The sequence below is a fragment of the Podarcis muralis genome, chromosome 11, assembly GCF_964188315.1.
Source record: "Podarcis muralis chromosome 11, rPodMur119.hap1.1, whole genome shotgun sequence".
NCBI classification, from domain to species: Eukaryota; Metazoa; Chordata; class Lepidosauria; order Squamata; family Lacertidae; genus Podarcis; species Podarcis muralis.
This window is the reverse complement of record NC_135665.1, coordinates 59,638,119-59,659,944: the sequence shown is the minus strand read 5'-3', so window position 1 is coordinate 59,659,944 and position 21,826 is coordinate 59,638,119. Positions and strand designations below refer to the sequence as shown.

The 21,826-nt window shown below is 44.5% G+C and overlaps 1 protein-coding gene across 1 annotated transcript in view; it reads right to left on the bottom strand.

Moving 5' to 3' along the window:
• The window catches only part of RIT2 (Ras like without CAAX 2), a 178,233-nt gene that overhangs the window by 70,977 nt on the left and 85,430 nt on the right, over nt 1-21,826 (bottom strand). Inside the window, exons 3-4 of the mRNA XM_077936519.1 lie at nt 18,116-18,189; nt 10,086-10,277 (exon numbers count right to left, since the gene is read on the bottom strand). Coding sequence (XP_077792645.1) covers nt 10,086-10,277; nt 18,116-18,189 — 266 coding nt within the window. The remainder of the gene's footprint in view (nt 1-10,085; nt 10,278-18,115; nt 18,190-21,826) is intronic.

Sequence of the window (21,826 nt, the reverse complement as noted above, 5' to 3'; positions counted from 1 at the left end):
CAAGGGATTCCGTTAAAGGAATTGGGGGCTAACTATTGCTTGTCCACTCTGTCAAGGGGGCTCGGGCCATAGCAATGAGCTCCTGGTTGCATTTGGGATGAGGGCAGGTTCCCTGCTCCGCGTAACCCCCAAGTGTATTCCCCTATTCTGACTTTCGCATTGTGCGGAATGTCAGTCTGTCCCCCATGGTGGGGGCAGATAGTCGCAACCAATGCCTAAGCAACCACTCACAAATTTGTATTTCAATAAAGTTGTGGCCAAAATTATGCCAAAAACCTTAAACAAAAAATTCTGTGTGATGTGTGAGTTATTGGGGTGGCCCTGGGGACCTCAACATGCAATAGCTTGATTCAGGTGGGGAGGAGGGTGGTCCAGTGGGCCAGTATATACTTTGCATGCAGAATGACCGAAGTTCAATATCTGGCCTCTCCATGTTGTTGTTGTTGGCATCTGCCTGTCAATGGAGTACACCTCTGGGGGTGAAGTCAAACCACTGTGTTAGCAGTACTGAAGTGACTTCCCTGGGTGTGGCGATCACACAGGGTCCCTGGACGTTTCACCGTCTATTGATCCCTGTGCCACCACTTTATTTCTCGCTGCCACCACCCAGGCCCTACCTGGTACAATACTGAGTCCAGTCAGGGTTAAATTGGAACATAAACTTTTGTTTATTTATTGCAGTTTAACAAGCATGTGGTTTCATAAACGGTATCGGTCAATTACAATCATGGGGTGCCTATCCAGACCTATAACTTCTGCTACCTGCTCTCACTCACTAAACCACCTCTCGGATATTTACTTGTCTTCCTAGCCCCTAACTATTCCTGACTCAGCTTATTTCACTACACTAACTCAACCTCCCAACAGACTCTATCCCAATTCACTCCCACTCCAACCAACCACCCAACTCCCAACGAACTCCTCCCTTTGCCCCTCCCCGAGCTGGTTTTATAGTCCCTCTGACTCCACCTCCTGGGTCCTGATTGGGCAATCTGTTTAACTATTTCACCTCCAGCACTCTCATATGTTAACATCACACTGGGGCACAGGCCTTAGCAGTGTGTATGGAGGTCCTGAGCTGCCCAGACAACAAGACCCCACTCTTGGCCTTACAGATGTGGTCCAAATGAAACCAGAGCAATATGTTTGGCACCAGCTTGGCTGCAGGAGTTGCCAGCTAGAGATGTACAAGGTGCCATCCAGCCGTTTTAGGGACTCCACTCAAGATTTGTGCAGGGTTTCCTCCTTAACATTTTCTTCGCCCATAGATATCCTGAAAGGCAGTGGAGATCAGGGCCAGATTTAGGTTTGATGAGACCCTAAGCTACTGAAGATAATGGGGCCCTTTATATGTCCTACTGTCCTTTGTCAACAACAAATTGTCACTGTTTTATTGTGTTGAATATATGCTATATGGTAATTTATAGACCTAATAGGTATCTAAAGCCATTTGCACATATCAAAATATGTATTTTATCAAAGTAATTGTTGAACTTATATTTTGGAAATGTACATCCAGTTTTTTTCTCCTTTAATTTTTTTTGGGGCCCCCAAGAGAATGGGGCCCTAAGCTATAGCTTGTTCTGCTTATACAGTGGTACCTCGGGTTACAAATGCTTCAGGTTACGTGTTTTCAGGTTGCGAACTGCGTGAAACCCGGAAGTACCGGAAAGGGTTACTTCCGGGTTTCGCTGCTCGCACATGCACAGAAGTGCTAAATTGTGCTTTGTGCATGCGCAGAAGACCAAATCGTGTCATGCACATGTGCAGACACAGCACTGCAGGTTACGAACGCTGCGGGTTGCAGACGTGCCTCCGTCAGAGATTACGTCCGAAACTCGAGGTTCCACTGTATGTAAATACGGCACTGGTGGAGATTTAGGGTCAGAGCTTGTCTTCTCCTAGATGGGCTACCTTTCTAGGTTGATGAGCCCCATCTGCCCCTTGACAATCTATGGGAGAACTCCTCAAAAGCTGGTGCTGGTCATTGTAGACAGAGCTGGGTAATTAATAATAATAATAATAATAATAATAATAATAATAATAATAATAATAATAATTTATTTATATCCCACCCTCCCCAGCCGAAGCCGGGCTCAGGGCGGTTAACAACAATAAAATAATACAACATTCTAAAATCATTTCATTATAAAATTAATTCAAATCAAATTAATGGCAACCATTGGGCTAGAGTCCTGTGAGGATTACCAAAAGGAGGGGGTCAGACTGTGCCTTGGCCAAAGGCCTGGCAGAACAGCTCCATCTTGCAGGCCCTGTGGAAAGATGTCAAGTCCCGCAGGGCCCTAGTCTCTTGTGACAGAGCGTTCCACCAGATCGGAGCCATGGCCAAAAAAGCCCTGGCTCTGGTTGAGGCCAGCCTAACCTCTCTGTGGCCTGGGACCTCCAAGATGTTTTCGTTTGAAGACCGTAAGTTCCTCTGTGGGACATACCAGGAGAGGCGGTCCCGTAGGTACGAGGGTCCTAGGTCATATAAGCCAATGGTCTGTATCGTTATAAGGCAGTTACCAAGGCAGGTATTTATATTCTGAGTTAACTTAGCACACAAAGGAATTAGAAGTGGTAGCTGCTTATGCTAGCTGCCCCCTGCCCCCCCCCCCCGATGCCAGCCCTGTTTCCCTCCATGAATTGGAGGGTGATCATCTACAGTGGGGATGTGAACCCCACACAATACGGAACCCTGGAAAATTATTCAAATACCTAGGGGTACAGTCAATTAAGAGTTGGAAGTTCTGGGGGGAAAAGTCAAATGATGCTGTTAAACAGAGAGGGGTAATAATGGATCATCCCATCTGCTAAGGACTGAGCAAGAATCAGCAACAGTACATGCAAATGCTAAAGACAGCATTTCTCATCCATAATTTGCACAACTAAAGTCCTTAATGATGGTGAATATTAGGAAGCGTGTCACAAGCGTAAATGAATAGTCATTCTTAACAACAGTTTTGACGTGTCTTTTATGCTTACAACAGTTTCTTACGATATCTGATTAAACTGTTACGCTACAACGATCAACCCAAGGAAATGTCAAAATACATATTGTTTGCACCACTCAAAGCAAACCTAAAGAAAAAAGGGGCGGGGGAGGAGAGCAAGTGAAATCCTAACAGGAATGATGGTGTTTCAGAAGGTAGGCTGATTAAAGTCTAATTAGCATGTGTTATCTTTGAGTGATACAACTTCCAGTACCTGTGAGCTCTGATTGTGCATCAGAGCAGGACATTTTTGAACATTAATGATGGCAGCTCTGTTCTGGAGGGGCAGAACAAACAGTATTAAAGAATAGATTGGTTTTGACTTCATTCTCATGCAAGTATTATTAAGGATGACGCTGAAATCCACTTCATCTGGAATGCAGGGACCACACTCAATTCAGTATGTTTGACTCGGTACTAGGGTGTGCATGTGCATGTGAAATCCAGTTCACCTGATTTGCTGCTTATTCTGCAACATCAGTCAGTTGTAGCTGGTGTCCATTGGGCTGGACAGGACTGCTGGGTACTCACAGGGGCATGGCCAACTGTTCTGGTTTTCTTCCCATCCTTTTTCCTTTGCAAAGTGTGCTGTTGACATTCCTTTCTCTGTCTCACTTCCCTTGGCTCTCCTATCTCCCAAGAAGCTTGAAGGATATGTTTGTATTTACACTCCAGTGTTAACTGGAACAACATCCTTTAATGACTATTTGTGCCACTTTCAGGGTTAGATAAAGTTTCTTGTTTATGGCCTGGGGAGCATAAGGTTGTAAAACGCAGGAATCTTGCACAGAAATCAAACCTTTCCCTTTGTGCATTCTATCTAAAAGGTTAAATGCAATTAAAGTGAAACGTTATTAAAATAAAAAAATATACAACTTGGGTTTCTAGTTCTTATATCATGGGCAGTTAAGCATTGCAGTTGGAGCGACCTTTAGCACCTAATTAAACTGGAAAGGGTCTTACTTTGCTTCAAGAAGGTTCCCTCTGGTCGCAGTTGATTGTCTGCTGGGAGAAATGTTTGGCATGACCATAGGTAGCCAAGCATATCCAGGTTTCAAAGTCCCATGACCCACACAGTAGTCATTTTGAAATTGCTAGCATGGGGGCTATAAAAGCTTGGTATATATGGTGCTGGATCTATGGTGAGCCATTCATGCAAGCAACTCGCCACTTGAAGGGCTCATTCAAGCAATGATATGCATTTGTAAACCAGATCAAGAGGATCTGAAAGGCAAATGGTTAGGGAAGCCTGGGGCTTTTAGGAGTTCCAGGAAGGTGAAAAGCACAAGCTATAACATATGGCAGTGGAAAGATTCTTTGTTCTTTAACAGTTTCACTACCTTATGTAACAAGATTTAGTAGCTTGTGGTTAGTGTCATAAAACCAACAGATTTAGGACACTGTAGAGCATCTATTTTTGGGCAAATGATATGAATCTCCAGGGTTCAGGCTTATTTTAGGAGATAGAAATAGGTCTGCGAATTCAGAGGTTTCTCTACCAGATGTTCAGGGAGCTGAGCTTATCCAGATAATGTCACCGAGGCAGCAAGAATAACTGCTTAAGTTAGCAGAGACTTCACAAATGAAAAATAAGATGATCTCAGAGAGGTGTTGCTCTGTGATGGTGGGAAAGTAATGCACAGGCTGGGGAAGCCATTTCGAACTCCAGTTTCCAGCAAATGCAATTTTGTTCCCATGAATATCTATTTTAGTAAAAGAGACTTTGCAGGGGTTTCATTGCAAATTGACACAAAGGAGGTTTGAGCAAAGGGCAAAGCCTTGTCTGATTCCTCTGAACCTCTTCCCCGGAATATGTGATAAAGAAAAAGAAATGCATCCATTTTAAACTAAACAGACAAGGGCTCAAAATTATAATAGCCAGGGTTTGCGTGGAGAGTTCCTGCCTCCCCCAGGAAGAAATAAAGACAGAGGACACCAAGTATTAAGGTTAATGGGCAAAATAGGCCACAACTTTATTGATTACAGGAATGAGCGGTATTGGCTTAGGCATTGGTCCTATCGACTAGCCGGCTTCAGCCCGATTGTGTGAAGACCAGCAAGGGTTAACCACCAGTAGAGGGAGTCCGGCTGAGGCACGTCAACTAGGAGCTCCCCCGGGGTCACCGCTCAGGGGTGTGCCTTAGGCCCACACCTCCATAGGCTTCGGATAGGGCAACGCCCCCCGGAGTCCTTTATCGGACTACCCTTAGCTGTGGGGGGAGGCGATGGTGCTTCCTCCCCCACCCTTCACATACACTTAACCCTCCCTTACCAATGCCTAACCGCCAATGCTGAGGAGTTGTGATGAGTTGCTACGAGGTAGGCGAAAAACCAATTGGCTGGAGCCAATTTACCAATTGGAAAAAATTCCTACCAGGCCCCTTGCGGCGACCAACCAAAGTCCATAGCAATGTCAAGGAGCCTGCCTAAAGGGAGGGAGGGTGGGAAACTGAATCAGCTGGCTGGCACAGTGAAAAGAGCCTTGGCCGCGCCGGCCCTAAATAGGGCAGGCCACGCCCCCCGCCAGCCAATTGGCTGGCTGGGTGGATGACGCGACTGAAGATTCTCCTGAACTCGCAGGGGCTGGGAACACGTGGAGTGGGTGTGAAGCCCGCAACCCCACCTCCTCCCAAGCTCGGTAGTGGCTTTCTCAAACATACAATAGCCATGTACTCCTTTTGAGTGTTTCTTCTTACCAGTTTACCCCTTCTTGGGGAAATATAATTTTGGGGTGGTTTTAATGCTACTATTTTATCTCTTTATATGCAGCTAAAATGACTATGATAAAGTAAAATGAAAAAAAAAATATGCAATGTACCCTTTGAAACCCTTCTGTGGACCCTAGGGTTATGCTTCTCACACTTTCGGAAACATGATGCAGTGGATAGGATGGCTGAGCTTTGACATTAGTTCAAATCTCTTCCCAGATAATCTGAATAGTTTCAGGGCATTCCTGTCTCTCATCTTATCCAAGTCCATTAGAGTTTATTTCTGTGCTGCCTTTTGATCCTCCTCCCTGCCAAAAAGCCCTCAAGGCCGCTCACAAACCTTAACAAATATACAAAATTCAAACTATAAAATAATCTTTGCCAAATCCAATCAGTACCTTAAAGCACAACAATAACAGCAACAAATAATAATACCCACATACACACATCCCTTCCTTAAAAGAAGAGATCAGTCTCCCAGCCCTTAAAAAATGACAGTGAAATGATGAGTAACCTCTTCAACAACAACATGCCTTTCAGCATATATGACACCATAGTTTAGGGAGGATATTGACAAGCTGGGAGTAGTTGTATTCTTGTTATTATTATTATTTTCATGTAACATGAGTCTGACCAAACTGCGGGAGGCAGTGGAAGATGGGAGTGCCTGGTGTGCTCTGGTCCATGGGGTCACGAAGAGTCGGACACAACTAAACAACAACAAGAATGGCTGTTTGCTAGACACAATAAATTGAATTGACTGACAAGCTGGAAGGCGTACAGAGGAGGACAGCCAAGATTATTAAGGGGCTGGAAACCAAGCCTTATGAGGAATGGTTGAAGGAGCTGAGTATGTTTAACCTGGAAAGGCAGACACTGAGAGGTGAAATGATTGCCATCTTCAAATATCTGAAGAGCTGCCACGTGGAAGATGGATCAAGCATGGTTTCTCCTGCTCTGGATGCTGGGACGCAAGCCAGTGGATTCAAGTTACAAGGAAGGAGATTCCAACTGGACATCAGGATGTACGTTTTGACAGTAAGAGCTGTTTGACAGTGGAACGGTCTCCCTCGGGAGGTGGTGGGTTCTCCTTCACTGGAGGTTTTTAAGCAGAAGTTGGCTGCCCATCCAACTAGCTCTCCCACTTCCCACAAACACAAGCATGTGCTTTATCTGGGATCACACCCACACCATATATTTAAAATAGACATTATTTGAACAGTGGTACCTTGGGTTACCATTATTTGTACAGTGGTACCTTGTGGCCTTGAGAGCTGGACCCTGAAGAAGGCTGATCACTGAAGAATTGATGCTTTTGAATTATGGTGCTGGGGGAGACGCTTGAGAGTCCTATGGACTGCAAGAAGATCAAACCTATCCATTCTGAAGGAAATCAGCCCTGAGTGCTCACCGGAAGGACAGATCTTGAAGCTGAGGCTCCAATACTCTGGCCACCTCATGAGAAGAGAAGACTCCCTGGAAAAGACCCTGATGTTGGGAAAGATGGAGGGCACAAGGAGAAGGGGACGACGGAGGACGAGATGGTTGGACAGTGTTCTCGAAGCTACCAGCATGAGTTTGGCCAGGCTGCAGGAGGGAGTGGAAGACAGGAATGCCTGGCGTGCTCTGGTCCATGGGGTCACGAAGAGTCGGACACGACTAAGCGACTAAACAACAACAACCACCACCTCGGGTTACAGACGCTTCAGGCTACAGACTCCACTAACCCAGAAATAGTACCTCGGGTTAAGAACTTTGCTTCAGGATGAGAACAGAAATTGTGCAGCAGCGGCACAGCAGCAGCGGGAGGCCCCATTAGTTAAAGTGGTACCTCAGGTTAAGAACAGTTTCAGGTTAAGAACGGACCTCTGGAATGAATTAAGTTCTTAACCCGAGGTACCACTGTATTGCATAACACAGCTCAGTATTCCCTCGAGCACCTGGGTCTCTGTGCAAATCCTTTGCAGTCAACTGCTTAACTTTTCCAGGGGTAGCAAACAGCACTTCTTCTCAGCCTCTTAAATTCCAATTTGTCTTTAGAAGGTGAAAAGATAAACCCCTTGTTCCCAGGGATAACAACACGACATACTTAAAAACGACAAGACCTACTTAAAGGAACAGCCACAATCATTTTACCAGGGCTATCAGAAAGGCGAAACATTATTTCAAACTAATAAGCTTGCTTGTTGCAGTGAAGTTCCCCCTGATGTGTCATTTTAATTGCAGATTAGTCTTGTTCCTGGACCGCCATAGATAGATTCGCGAGACAGACGACATACATCATTAATTGCATTGTGGGGGGGGCTGCATATCAAACAGTGGCTTTGTCTGACCCGACTCCTACACCCTGTCTGATTGTTATGAAATTGTTGTCAAATGCAAAACAATGCTAAAGAACACTGGAAGTGAGATTACTTTCCCCCCCCCTCCTCCAGGCACCGTAAATAATATTATAATACATTTCATATGCAAAAATTTTACAGCAGCATCCAGGACTGAAGGATGAAAAGACTGGTGAGAGCAGATGTGCTAGTTATACCACCCTTGTTGGGTTCTGCCAGGGTGGGAATTCCATTGTGGGTAACTGCCTTTTGCATTTTAGCTGGATTTTTAAAACCTTCTACAGCAGAAAAAATAAATGCATTTTTCATTTTCTTTTTTTGGAGGAGGGAGAGGCATTTTGCTACCTACCCCAAGCCAAATTTCAAGGTGTCTTGAGGTGGCAAATAGGATCGTCCTCAGAAGGCGGTCCTTCTTGTGACTGGGCCCCTGGACACCTTAAAATTGCTTACGTCAATCATTTTCATTGGATTTTCTTTTCTTTCTTTTTTCTTTCTTTAAAAAAAAACTCCAATACAAGAATTCAATTGCAATCCTTGGGATTTATTCCTCTACTCCAACACTTTTTGAAAGAAAAATATACAGGGGAGAGCTGCAAATGGCTGAAATATGGGGGGGGGGGTTATTGCTATGCAACAATATTCTAAAAGGACTATGTTATACATTTACCTCTGTGTAAATTAAGAACATAAGAAGAGCCCTGCTGGATCAGGCCAAAGGCTCATCATAGTCCAGTGTGTAACAGGAGGCCTCAGAAATGCACACGAGAAGAATATGAGCTTAACAATGCTGTGTTAAGCACACACACTACACTTTCAGCAGTCAGCTGCAGAGGTTTATGGCACCACGGATCAACTGGTTCTTTGGCATAACCCCTTAGTTCTCATCCCATGCTGTAGTCTTTGGTGAAGTCTACGAGCATGTACAGTAAGTGTGGGACCAGCTCAAGAAACCTTGCTGCCTGAGGCCAATGAACCTCATCTCCCACCTCAATACTACATATAGAAGCCAACTGAACTAGCAGTTGGGCTTCAGCGCTGGTGATTCTCCACCACACACGAGGTAGCAGAGCAGATTAGGGGGTGACCTCACCACCGCCTCCCCTCTCCGATCTACAGGTAAGCCACCCTCATGCTAGTAGCAGGAGGACAGGCAAATGCTTCTGCCTTGCCCCACTGACTGCTTCTGCCATGCCTACTAGTAAAATTGACACCATGTAAATAAAACAACTGCATATTCTTCCTCTTCCCCACTCCCTCTTTTTCTGTTACCTTCCTTCTGTTGCATTTTAGAGGAGGAGACTTTTTACACTTTGCACCACACTGATGATGTGCTGCAATAATTTACAGTTAATAGATAATGGCTTGTATCCAGAGTACTGTGAGCTTTTGGGTTATTCCAATGGGGCTCTTCTTTTGGTCTGATGAGGAACTTTGTGGTGTTGATAGGAGGGAGACAAGAGCTGGAGGAAGGATGGCCAAGAGGCAGGAGGCAAAAGGACATGGCGACAGCTTCCAACTAACCCTTCAAATATCCAAATGGCTGTCACATGGCAGGTGGAGCAAGCTTGTTTTCTGCTGCTCCAGAGGGGAGGACCCAACCAATGGATTTAATTGACAAGAAGGAAGATTACAAATAAACATTAGGAAGAACTTTCTGATGGCAGGAGCTGTTCAACAGCGAACATATTACCACATAAAATAGTGGACTCTCCATTACTGGAGGTTTTGAAGAAGAGGTTGGGAATTCTTTAGCAGTGATTCCTACCCATGGAATCCCTTCCATCTCTACAGTTCTATGATTCAATAACTCATTTCATCAATGCAAGGCTTTTCACACATGCAATAGAACCTCTTCCCTTTCAGTGAGCAACATTCATTTCCTAATTAACCGAAATGCCACATGCTGGACAGTTGATCATTTGTCAGAAAGGCTGGTTGATGTTCAGACTCTGTTCACACCTGCAGTTAGAGTGGCATTCTGCATGCTCCAGAGCCAACCCTTCTTATTATTCATTTTTAAAAGCGGCAACAACTTTGCTTACCTGCCGAAACTCCTTGAGATCAATTTTGTTCCCCACCAGCACCACGGGGATGTCATACGTATGCCGGACACGATAAATGAGCTCCTTGAATTCTGCAGCTTCTTGAAAGGACTGTCGGTCCGTGATGGAATAGCAAATAACGAAGCCCTCTCCACCTCGCATATATTGGTCTCTCATGGCCGTGAATTCTGCCTGCAGAGTAACATTGAGATGCTATATAATTTAGCAAGCAAAATAAAGAACCTATAAAGAACAGATTTGCTGAGAGTGTGCTTCTAAGGTAATTTTTTCCTCCTTTTTTCTATTTCAAAAGTGATTTTGTTTACCGTTTTAACTAGCAGAAAAAACACAGGTGATTCACTTCTAATATTCATAAGGTATCCAGGTCTTATCCTCCACCCTTCTTCCCCTTGAATTATTTTTGTTTGTCTGGTTTCTTGCGGTAAATAATGCAAAACGGTTAGCTGATTTTATTTTATTTTTAAAAGAAGAACATTTGAATTTGGATGTCTTGCATGTATGTTGTTTTTCTTGTTTTTCCATTATGTCCGTCTCTCTGCAATAGGGTCCAAAAAAAGGTAACCCAATAAAGCTCACCATTATTACAGTTTCACAGACCTGGAGAGCTTTTGAGGTTATATGAAGCTGTCTCATTCCAAATCCATTCATTTCATAGGAAGTCGCTTCATACTGAGTCAGGCTATTGGGCCATCTAGCTTAGCATTATCTGCAATGACTGGCAGCAGATCTCCAAAGTCTCAAGCAGGAATCTTTCACTGCCTACTATGGGATGATGAGGATTGGACCTGGGACATTTCACATACAAACATGGGCTCTACCACTGAGCTATGGAGCTTCCCAGTGATTGACACACACACACACACACACACACACACACACACACACACACACACTAATAAACAAAGCTGCACTTCTGTCCTCTTCATGGAGAAAGCAGAATGGGACTTTGCAAATTACAGCAAATCAATTTGGAAATAACATAGACGTATTGTGTATGGGGCATGTTCCAATTTATGAAACCCTTTTCAAACCTTGCATTTTGAAGAACTGCCCTCTTTAAGAAGTGTTCTCTATATTTGCTATGTTTTCAAAAAAAATTCAGAACAGAAAACCTTTTCTTTCTTTCTTTCCAAACGACAGCAGCAAGCAACGCTTCTTTACTAATTAAGCAAAATGCCACATTCGTAGCAGGGAGAAATCAAAGGAGACATTAGCATTCAGGATGCACTGAATATGAGCCACATTGTTATCTCATGTACACATGAACCACAGGAAATGTAATGCTGAAAGTGCTGAACAGTATATTGTGGAATAGGCAGGTCCTTCACAGGAGCGCCAAGCAAAGTTTTGTGTTTAAAACACTATCAGTATCATTGCACCAAGGGGAGAGGATTAAAAAAGAAGTCTGGATTGGGGTGGCCAATATCTATGCTTCAGAGACAACTTCATTCTCCAAAAAACACTGTCCTGGACTGGAGATCCAAACAGCAACCTAAATTGCCCAACAGAATGGTCATGTTCAAAAGTTAGAACCCAGAAGACTACACAGATTTTGTGTGCATTCATTCAGGTAGCCTGAGGTCATCAACTGGGGATGGTGAACAAGGAACGTGCCACACAGAAGATTCCGTTGCATGAAATTGGTTGGTGGTGGTCTTCTGTGTTTCAAGATTGCACAAGAGACCATTAGGAAATACAAAGGGAATCTTTGCTACTTTGACGGCAATGGTCCCGGGGAAGTACAACCCACTGACATGCAAAGGCTCTTTATATTCGACTCGAAGGCAGGAAAGGCAGAATTCATACTGGAATATTTATACAGAGACGCCATCTGCACAAAACAGCTGAACACTTGTAGGTTGCTGGTTGCCAGGGCAAGCAAAGCTGAAATAGCAGCACTCAGAAAACATGATTTCGGTCTTCTCATTTTTCTTCCCCTTAACAAAGTTTACAAAGGGAGACGGCAAATGGGAAAACGGATGAAGACAGCAGACAGCAGGTGGTATCTAGGACATGTGCGCAAGCAAATGCCATCTGTTCCTGGGCTTAAAGACTGAAGAACTGGACGAAGGATGTTCCCAAGAAAAGACCAGGCAGGCAACTGGCTGACAGTCTCCTTGGGACTGATCCCAATTTTAGGGTTCTCTGAATTGGTTCCATTTCACAAAATCAATACTCCTGCCCACATCAGCTCAAAGGTACCTGTAAGTCCCACACAGTAAAGGTGTTTTGGGTTGCAACCTCAATAGGTGAATCTACCTATGGCTTTCCCAAGTCAGCATTTTTATTCTTTTGCACACAATTCCATTGTGTTTCTTTTATATGTTAAGCTAAAAAGTCTCTCAGGTGGGAATGGGGAACCTCAGACTTGGAAGCTTTATATGGCCCCCAAGACTCGACCTAGGCCACATAACTTTCTGAGACACATCCCTCACTTTTGCACCCTCCTTGAGAACAGACCTTAGGTTGCATAAGCACAATTTTGCATTAGTGTCTATGATGAACTGTCCAAGGTGCTGATTATTGCCTTCACTGGAACAGACATGCCTAGATGTTATGTGTTGCAGGAGTTGGGAACCTCAGACCCAGGGGCCAAATGGGACATTCCAGACCCCTCTATTTGGCCCTCAAGACTCTCCCCAAGTGACACACTTTGCCTGCTCTACTTTACACCCTATATTCCTGGCTGGAATATGTCCTTGAACTCTGGTCATGCTTCTTGATTGCCTGGATGGAAGATAGAGGGGTATATGTGTCTGAAGAAACTAGCCTAATATTGTTGTTGTTGTTGTTGTTGTTTAGTCGTTTAGTCGTGTCCGACTCTTTGTGACCCCATGGACCAGAGCACGCCAGGCACTCCTGTCTTCCACTGCCTCCCGTAGTTTGGTCAGACTCATGTTGGTAGCTTCGAGAACACTGTCCAACCATCTCGTCCTCTGCCGTCCCCTTCTCCTTGGGCCCTCCATCTTTCTCAACATCAGGGTCTTTTCCAGGGAGTCTTCTCTTCTCATGAGGTGGCCAAAGCATTGGAGCCTCAGCTTCAGAATCTGTCCTTCCAGTGAACACTCAGGGCTGATTTCCTTCAGAATGGATCGGTTTGATCTTCTTGCAGTCCATGGGACTCTCAAGAGTCTCCTCCAGCACCATAATTCAAAAGCATCAATTCTTCGGCGATCAGCCTTCTTTATGTTCCAGCTCTCACTTCCATACATCACTACTGGGAAAACCATGGCTTTAATTATACGGACCTTTGTCGGCAAGGTGATGTCTCTGCTTTTTAAGATGCTGCCTAATATACAAAGGTAAAATTTACATTCAGTGTTCTAGGTATTTTTTTAAAAAAATGTAAAGTGTATTTTTTCTTGAAATGCACATTTACATTGCATTGTGATATGCTCAAACTGTGAATCACAACTTTTGAAGAAAGCAAAGATTCCACATTACTGAATTGCAGACCAGATCATTTCTTCTAGGAATATGAAAATATTGAGTTCCTCCAGCCTTGGTTCTGGATTCATCCCTTAAACAGAAGGGGTGGCGGTGCTCCTTCCCACTTGCAGTAAAACAGTTCTGTGCAACAGTGTCCTGCTTGGCAAATTTTGTCTTTCATATTAATGCTTATGGCTTTTTCCTTAAGGAGAAACACCTTGATCATTTTCTCTTAGATGCAGTCAGTGGAGCAAGATTCACTGTTGAATCTCCTTAAAGAAAAATAAAGTAAAAAAGAAATCCAGCTTCATTTGGTTTATTGCACACTATAAACTATGTGCTCTCTTCTCATCTGCATGCAGGATAGTATAAAATGGATTTTCACCTTAAATCACAAAATGCATCATTAATAGTAAAGGGAACGGATTAATAGCTCAGTCATTATGTTTGAGGAAAGAGCAGAAAGGACTGGAAGGAGAAGAAAAGGTCCCGAAGGAGTTTGAAGGTGATAGCTTCTTCTGGTAAGTATTGAGTCCCTTGAGACCTGTAGATCTTTTCTTACTTTGTCCTTCTCCTACGCTCCCCTTTCTGAACAAGGTATCTATGTATAAAAGTGGGATTTTAACATTTCATTGTTTTTTGTCAACATCTCATCACACTCTGGTATAACCAAGAAGCAGGATAAAGAAGGCAAAAGCTCCATTGTGGAGAATCTGCTTTGAATGTAGAAGATCCCAGGTCCTGCCCCAGGAATGCTCACTAGATTCCACCAGGGAATAGTCATACCTCAGTGGTAAAACATCTGTGTGCAGAAGGTCCAAGGCTCAATGCCTGACATTTCCAGGTAGGGCTGGGGATGTCCCCTTGCATGAAAACCTGGTGAGACATTGCTAGTCAAGGTGGACAATACTGAGCTAGATGGACGAATGGTCTATTTCAGTGTCGTGAAAGACCTTCGCTCCATGGTAGAGCAATTTGCATGCAGAAGATCCCTGGTTCAATCGCTAGTATCCCCAGGTAGGGCTGTGAAAGACTCCTGACTGTAACCTATCAATGGGTGATATGTGGTGTGCCATGTAAAATTCCAATTAAAATAACATGTTGCAATTATTACCATCCAGTGTTGGAAATGTAGGTATTGAGTGAGGATTTACCCCTCCCAAGCCTATGATGAATAGCTAGATAGATATAAATTTGCTTGAATATCATTATATTATCATCTTCCATATCTAATTAATTATTTGCAATGATTAAATAATAGTTTTCTCTTGGCATAATTTGCCTGTAAATAAACATCCACACTCAACAGCTGATACCATTTCCATTGCACCACTGAAGTGACATTTCCCCCCAATCACCAACCTTGGAAAGAAATACTTATTTTGAAGCAATAATGCAACAGGTGGGAAAACAGTTTGTGAAAATTATTTTACTTTTATTAGAAGGCATTTTAAAATATAACTATTGTCCAGAATACAATTTTGTGGAAAGCTGCAAGCAGCTTCGTTTGAAATATGATTTATATATTTTCTTGTAAATACTGAACACACTTCACTGTAGATTGTTCTTCAGGTAGTCATGCAAATAGGACTTTTACCTCTATTAAAAGTGTCCTGATTGCACTTAGCCACTACGGAACTGCACTTAACCCTTGTAGATTGCCAAAATGTTCAATATCATCATAAAGGCTTAACTCACTAGATATCCATTAAGATAAACATCAAATGCGTTTACTTTCTATAACATCTTTGAACACTGGAATGCAAAACATTAATTAGCATCAATAAACAAGAGCCCACAGAGACAGTGCAGGACAGATGCAATGATTGCCATTATCAATGTTCAATCTCAGGGAATATGATGCTTCAAAGGGGGGAAAGAAAGCATCCTAGCTCCCTGCCAGCGAGTTAATAAGATCTACCTTCTGTTTCCCATTCCTCTGACAACAATAACAAAAGCAAATGGGAGTCTCTGTACCTTGGAACAGATCCTCCACAACTGTTAGGTACATTTTCAACCAGTCTCTTGATCTCCTGTTCCTCTTCTAAATGCTTTCCCTAAACACAGTCACGCAGCACACTTTGCTGACTGCACATTGGTGACTGCCAAGGCATTGTCTAGCCAACACCAATTGATATCATCAGGCAGAACCTGGCAGCTTTGGGGAATGTGGCTCTGTGTTCAGACTGGAGTTCTTACCTACAGAGGTGGTGGTGGGAAACCAACGTGGCAGCCAGGTGTCCTGGGCCTGGGGGTTAACCCAAACCACACGGTCCAGGTCCGGTCCCAAATCCAATAATTCAACAAGGAGTCAGTCCAACAGGGACAAGGCAGGAAACCAGGCTAGGTCAGGCACAAGGTCTCAAGCAGGTTCCAGCAAGCAGCAATGTTGCTCCCGCAACCAGCAGTCTTTTATCTCTGACGGGGTAACGACCGGTCCTGATCCCCCAGTGACTCACCTCCCTGTTTCACCCGAAGGCGAGCACTCCTCCTGTGAGTACTCAGGTCTCTCCTCTCAGACCTGAGTCTCTGCAGCTCGGGAGATGTTGGTGGGTTACTAGACCCAGAGGCCGCCTCAGCCTCTCCTGGTAGTGGAGCAGCTGTACGTGATTGCCCAGCAGAGGGCAACGAGGTAATCCCTGCATCTGGAGCCAGGGCAGGCTCAGGCCCCTGACTCAGCCCAGCTGGTGCTTGTTGCAGGGGAACCTGTGCAGACTGGGGCTCTTCAGAATCAGGCCCCAGACTCGGTTCAGATGCTGCCTGAGGCAGAGGATCCAGTGCAGACCGAGACTCCTCCGGCTCCGAGTCTGAGCCAGAATCCCAGGCCACCATACCAGGTGGTCAAAGACTTTCAAAAATGGGTGGTAGGTCTCACACTCAGCATCTGACTGCTGCCCTCCAGTTATTTCTGACTGGGCCTCCCCTGAGTTCTCCCACCAACTTTTGGGGGGCAAATGGCACATTTACAAACAAGAGAAACTGTTGCAGGCACAACACATACAAAGTCAGGGACTGGCTGGGTGCAGTGAAGTGGTTGACGCTGCCTGACCAAGAGCCTCCCAGGGAAAGCACAGAGGGAGAGGAATTGGATCCTGGCTCCTGGTGGTGGGAAACTGGCCACACCCCAGAGGAGGGGGGAAAGCTGGGAAGAGATGGGAGCTTGGAGAAAGATGAAGGGGAGGAAACAGGCAGGTGCACCAGCCCACAGGAAGTAGTCTTTGGCAGCTCCTCCACAGAGCCACCCTGACAGCCTGCAAGCTTCCCCCTACCTTCCAGAATAAGGCATCTACTGCATGTCACAGAGCAGAGAGCCAGGGAGAAACAGAGAGGGTCCATTGGGGCTCGTGTGGACAGAGGGAGGAGCCTGACACAGAGGGCTAGAGTGAGTGGGGGGAGTTACAAGCCAATCTGGGCAACTGCTTCATCTTCATCTAAGGAGCAACCCTTAGAAGTCTCTATGTATTCTGTGTTAGAAACTAACTGTAAGTTAGCCATTGCGTCACTGTCTTTTTCTGTTCTGTGAATAACCTATTCTCCCTGACATGTGCACACACTGCAACCAAGCACGCTATTGGCTACAACAGAAAGCATCTTTCAGACCTAAAAGTAGGAGGAGTGGAGCCTAGGGGCACCAGGAAAGACCTCTGTGAGGGCATGTTTGTCCACAGGAACCACATTGGCAATCACACCCCTCCACAGGCCACACCTCTTGTCCCAAGGCCACACCCCCTCAGCAGCTTGACCTTCTTGAATGCTTTTACCTGGCTGGAACACATTATTGGCCTAGAATAATGCCTCTTGTTTAGCAGGAGAGATGATAGAGAGAGATGTGTGTAGAGATCTCTGACTGTTGCATGGCTGGAGTCTAGACTACTTACAAAGGTAAGAGTCTCATCCATTGTTCCACCCATTGTTCTGCCCTTGCCCAGAAGCATGAGGCTCCTGGAAAGTTCTCCACAAGGCATAAAGTTTCCCATCCTTAGCAGGGGTCAGCAAACTTTTTCAGCAGGGGGCCAGTCCACTGTCCCTCAGACCTTGTGGGGGGCCGGACTGTATTTTGAAAAGGAAAAAAAATATGAATGAATTCCTACGCCCCACAAATAACCCAGAGATGCATTTTAAATAAAAGGACACATTCTACTCATGTAAAAACACACCGATTCCCAGACTGTCCATGGGCAGGTTTTAGAAGGTGATTGGGCCGGATCTGGCCCACGGACCTTAGTTTGCCTACCCATGTTTTAGAGCAGCGGTTCTCAACCTGTGGGTCCCCAGATGTTGTTGGACTACAACTCCCATCATCCGTGAGCTCTGGCCTTGCTAGCTAAGGGTGATGGGAGTTGTAGTCCAACAACATCTGGGGACCCACAGGTTGAGAACCGCTGTTTTAGAGGAAGGGGAGTTCTCACCTTACAGGACCTTTCCCTCTGCCCTGGATCTTAAATGCCGTGTGTGTGTGTGTGTGTGTGTGTGTGTGTGTGTGTGTGTATGGGCTTCCCTTATTTTTTCAGTATCCTCACGCACACTCTGTGGCAACTTTCATTGGCAGCTCAAATTGTCCAGGCAGAGAAACTACTCACTTGTCCAGCAGTGTCCAGAATGTCCAAATAAGCAGGTTCATCATCTATACGTACTTGTGTTTTATAAGCATCCTCTGCGAGGGGAGAAGCATAAGAGAAAGGAAATAAACCATATAAGCAGGACTGCAGGCATTCTAAGCTAAAGGAAGAAAAAAGACAAAGTTGGGCAGCAATGCAACTTTAATTTCTGCAACAAGAAAGGAATAATTCTGCAACATGCATGAATCACAGAAATTTCCTCGCATAATTCATTCTTCTTATGACAATGGAGTTGGGGTGGTGGTGTGTGTGCTACAGTATCCTATAGATAAGACTCCCCAGTGAGGCTGATTTGTCATCTTTTATTATTTATGCATTAAATTTATATACCACCATTCATATGAATATCACAGGGCAGCTCACACCATAAAAATATAAAATGAGAAGATAGAAGCACAAAAACAAAAAGCAACCAATAATCCTGGGGTCAAGATACTGCTCTATTTCAAATGTTTGATGAGATGAGATGTTCTTTTATGCCTAGCTGATTATCTCTGATATTTTATCTGCTGGGGTGTTGTAGTTTTCATAGAACTCTGTTGTTGTTGTTTAGTCATTTAGTCATGTCCAACTCTTCGTGACCCCATGGACCAGAGCACGCCAGGCACTCCTGTCTTCCACTGCCTCCCGCAGTTTGGTCCAACTCATGATGGTAGCTTCGAGAACACTAGGAACCTAGAAAGCTGCCTTGAGTCACACTATTTTCCCAGCTTGCTCCATATTGGCTAAAGTGGCTGGCAGAGGCTCTCCAGGATTCCTAGACTGGGTGTATTCCAAGCCCTACCTGAAGATACCAGACATTGGACCTGGGTCCATCTGCATGCAAAGTTGATGCTCCACCAATGAGCTATGGACCTTTCCTAAGCAGCTGGTGAAGGCTGAACATTTGAACGGTGGAGAGGAGGAAGGTGTGCTTCATGTCTCATTGGCTGAAAAGCAGCTGGGGGGGTCAGCTTTGGTTATTATTATTTAAAGAAAACCTTTAAAAGTTTACTTCCCCAGTCTATTACTTTTTCGGTTTAGCAAATTGGCTTTTATGCATGCATAACATTAAAAAGAAATTCTACACAAACTGTTCCCTTCCCCCCCATAGTCATAGGCTGCTGTCTTCCAAGTGGAAAATAAGCACCAGCTAATATTTGTATAGATTATTTTGCTCCACTGTATATTTCACGCCCCGTCTTGTTATTCATATTTTCTTGTTAAGGTTAATTGGAGCCGAAGCGTCGGACAATATTTATACTGCAACATGGGCTGCAAATTATCTCTGTTGTTTAATTAAACAACAATGCAAGACAGGCGGTGTGTTTATGGTGATGGATGGTGTGCCTCGCTTGCGCAGTGAGCTGTGAGGCGAGGAGAAGGACCGGGAGTTCCCAACAACATGCCTGAGAAAGACCATTCATCAGCGGGAACATATGGACAGTCAGGTCCTATGTTACAATCCAAACTAGCCCTCTGCACCTAAGAGCCCATCACTTGGGCTGCTTGATATTTGGTATCCCCAGACTGCCCCTGCCCCTTTAATCTATCCTGCTCACACACCTCTCTCAGACTTAAATTTGAAAAGTTGTCTTTACCTATCCTCTTAGAGATCAAAGGAGCTAGACTAGTTACTTAGACTCAAACTAGAAACATTTATATCCCAATTCTGTACTTCCTACAATCAACAACTTAGCTATTTTATTACCTACAAGCATCTCTCTCTCTCTCTGTGACTGCAACAGGTAAAATCTACTCTCCAACCAGTATTTACTAGCCAAATGCTCCTCATTCTGCATACAAAAGGGTTTCAATAGTTAATTGGCCCTGTTACCCCCATGCATTAAAAAAATCATGAAAACTGATGAAGAAATAAGGAAATTGAACTTAAAACTAATATGAGGAACTGAGAGAAACCATTATTGGTGGATCAGCCCATCTCTAGCCATAGCTGCCTGGTCCCATCACCTCCTGGCAAATAGAAGGGGAAGAAATGGAGGCAGTGAGAGATTTTACTTTATTGGGCTCCATGATCACTGCAGATGGTGACACCAGTCACGAAATTAAAAGATGCCTGCTTCTTGGGAGAAAAGCAATGATAAACCTACACAGCATCTTTAAAAGCAGCTTGCTGACAAAGGTCTGTATAGTTAAAGCTATGGTTTTCCCAGTAGTGATGTATGGAAGTGAGAGCTGGACCATAAAGAAGGCTGATCGCCGAAGAATTGATGCTTTTGAATTATGGTGCTGGAGGAGACTTTTGTGAGTCCCATGGACTGCAAGAAGATCAAACCTATCCATTCTGAAGGAAATCAGCCCTGAGTGCTCACTGGAAGGACAGATCCTGAAGCTGAGGCTCCAATACTTTGGCCACCTCATGAGAAGAGAAGACTCCCTGGAGAAGATCCTGATGTTGGAAAGATTGCGGACACAAGGAGAAGGGGACAACAGTGGACGAGATGGTTGGACAGCGTTCTCGAAGCTACCAACATGAGTTTGACCAAAGTGTGGGAGGCAGTGGAAGGCAGGAGTGCTTGGCATGCTCTGGTCCATGGGGTGAGGAACAGTCAGACACAACTAAATGACTAAACAACAACAACAATAAGGATTTGAATTATTACAGCAGTGTCCCAATGTGTAGCTAGGACTACATGCTGCCATGATCAACACCCGTACTTTCCATTTCAGAAGAGGGAAATCAATCTTACTCCAGGTTCTATCACACCTGCAAAATCTCCCCTCCCTTTGAAATCACCCAGCAGTGGCAGTCAAGTAGGACCAAGTGGTGGCTGTTATACAATATTGTTTTTGTTATTGATTTTTCTTTGACACACATTAGCATTCCAAAGTGCAATCCCTCAAAGATGTTGATGGAGCAAAGCAGCCCGTCTTCATTTGCTCGGTGTCCCTGCTCTTTAGTCTATACAGTGTTTAGTTGGTTAATTAGAATTCTTGGTGTTGAGCTTTGATTAGCCACATCTTAAAATCTCCTAGGAGCCAGATTGGGCCATCTTCCTGCTGTGGCACACTCAGGCAAGTGTCACGTTAAATGAAGGTTTCTGTCAGGCACCATAGGGAGGGACCATAAAACCTGCTTCGCATGCAGAAGATCTGAGGTTCAATCCCTGGTGTCTCCAAGCAAAGAATTGGGTAGCGGAGAATGGAAGAAAGCTCTGCTTGAGAACTTGGGGAGCTACTGCAAGTCAGAACAAATAATAAAAAGCTAGATGGACTAGACTTGTATCCTATGTTCCTGGTTTCATGAAAAATGTTTACAGCATCTGGGACATTTTAGTTTAGAGAAAATGTGAATTAGAGGCAACATGAGATAAGTTGACATGGAGGAAGTGTAGAGAGAGAAAAGTCTCTCTCTCTCTTTCATAACATTGGAACTTGTGGACATGCAATGAAGCTGAAGATTGGATGATTTGGGACAGCTACACAGCACATTGCCAACAAAGGTCTGTATGGTTCAAACTATGGTTTTCCCAGTAGTGATGTATGGAAGTGAGAGCTGGACCATAAAGAAGGCTGATGGCTGAAGAATTGATGCTTTTGTATTATGGTGCTGGAGGAGACTCTTGAGAGTCCCATGGACTGCAAGAAGATCAAACCTATCCATTCTGAAGAAAATCAGCCCTGAGTGCTCACTGGAAGGACAGATCTTGAAGCTGATGCTCCAAGACTTTG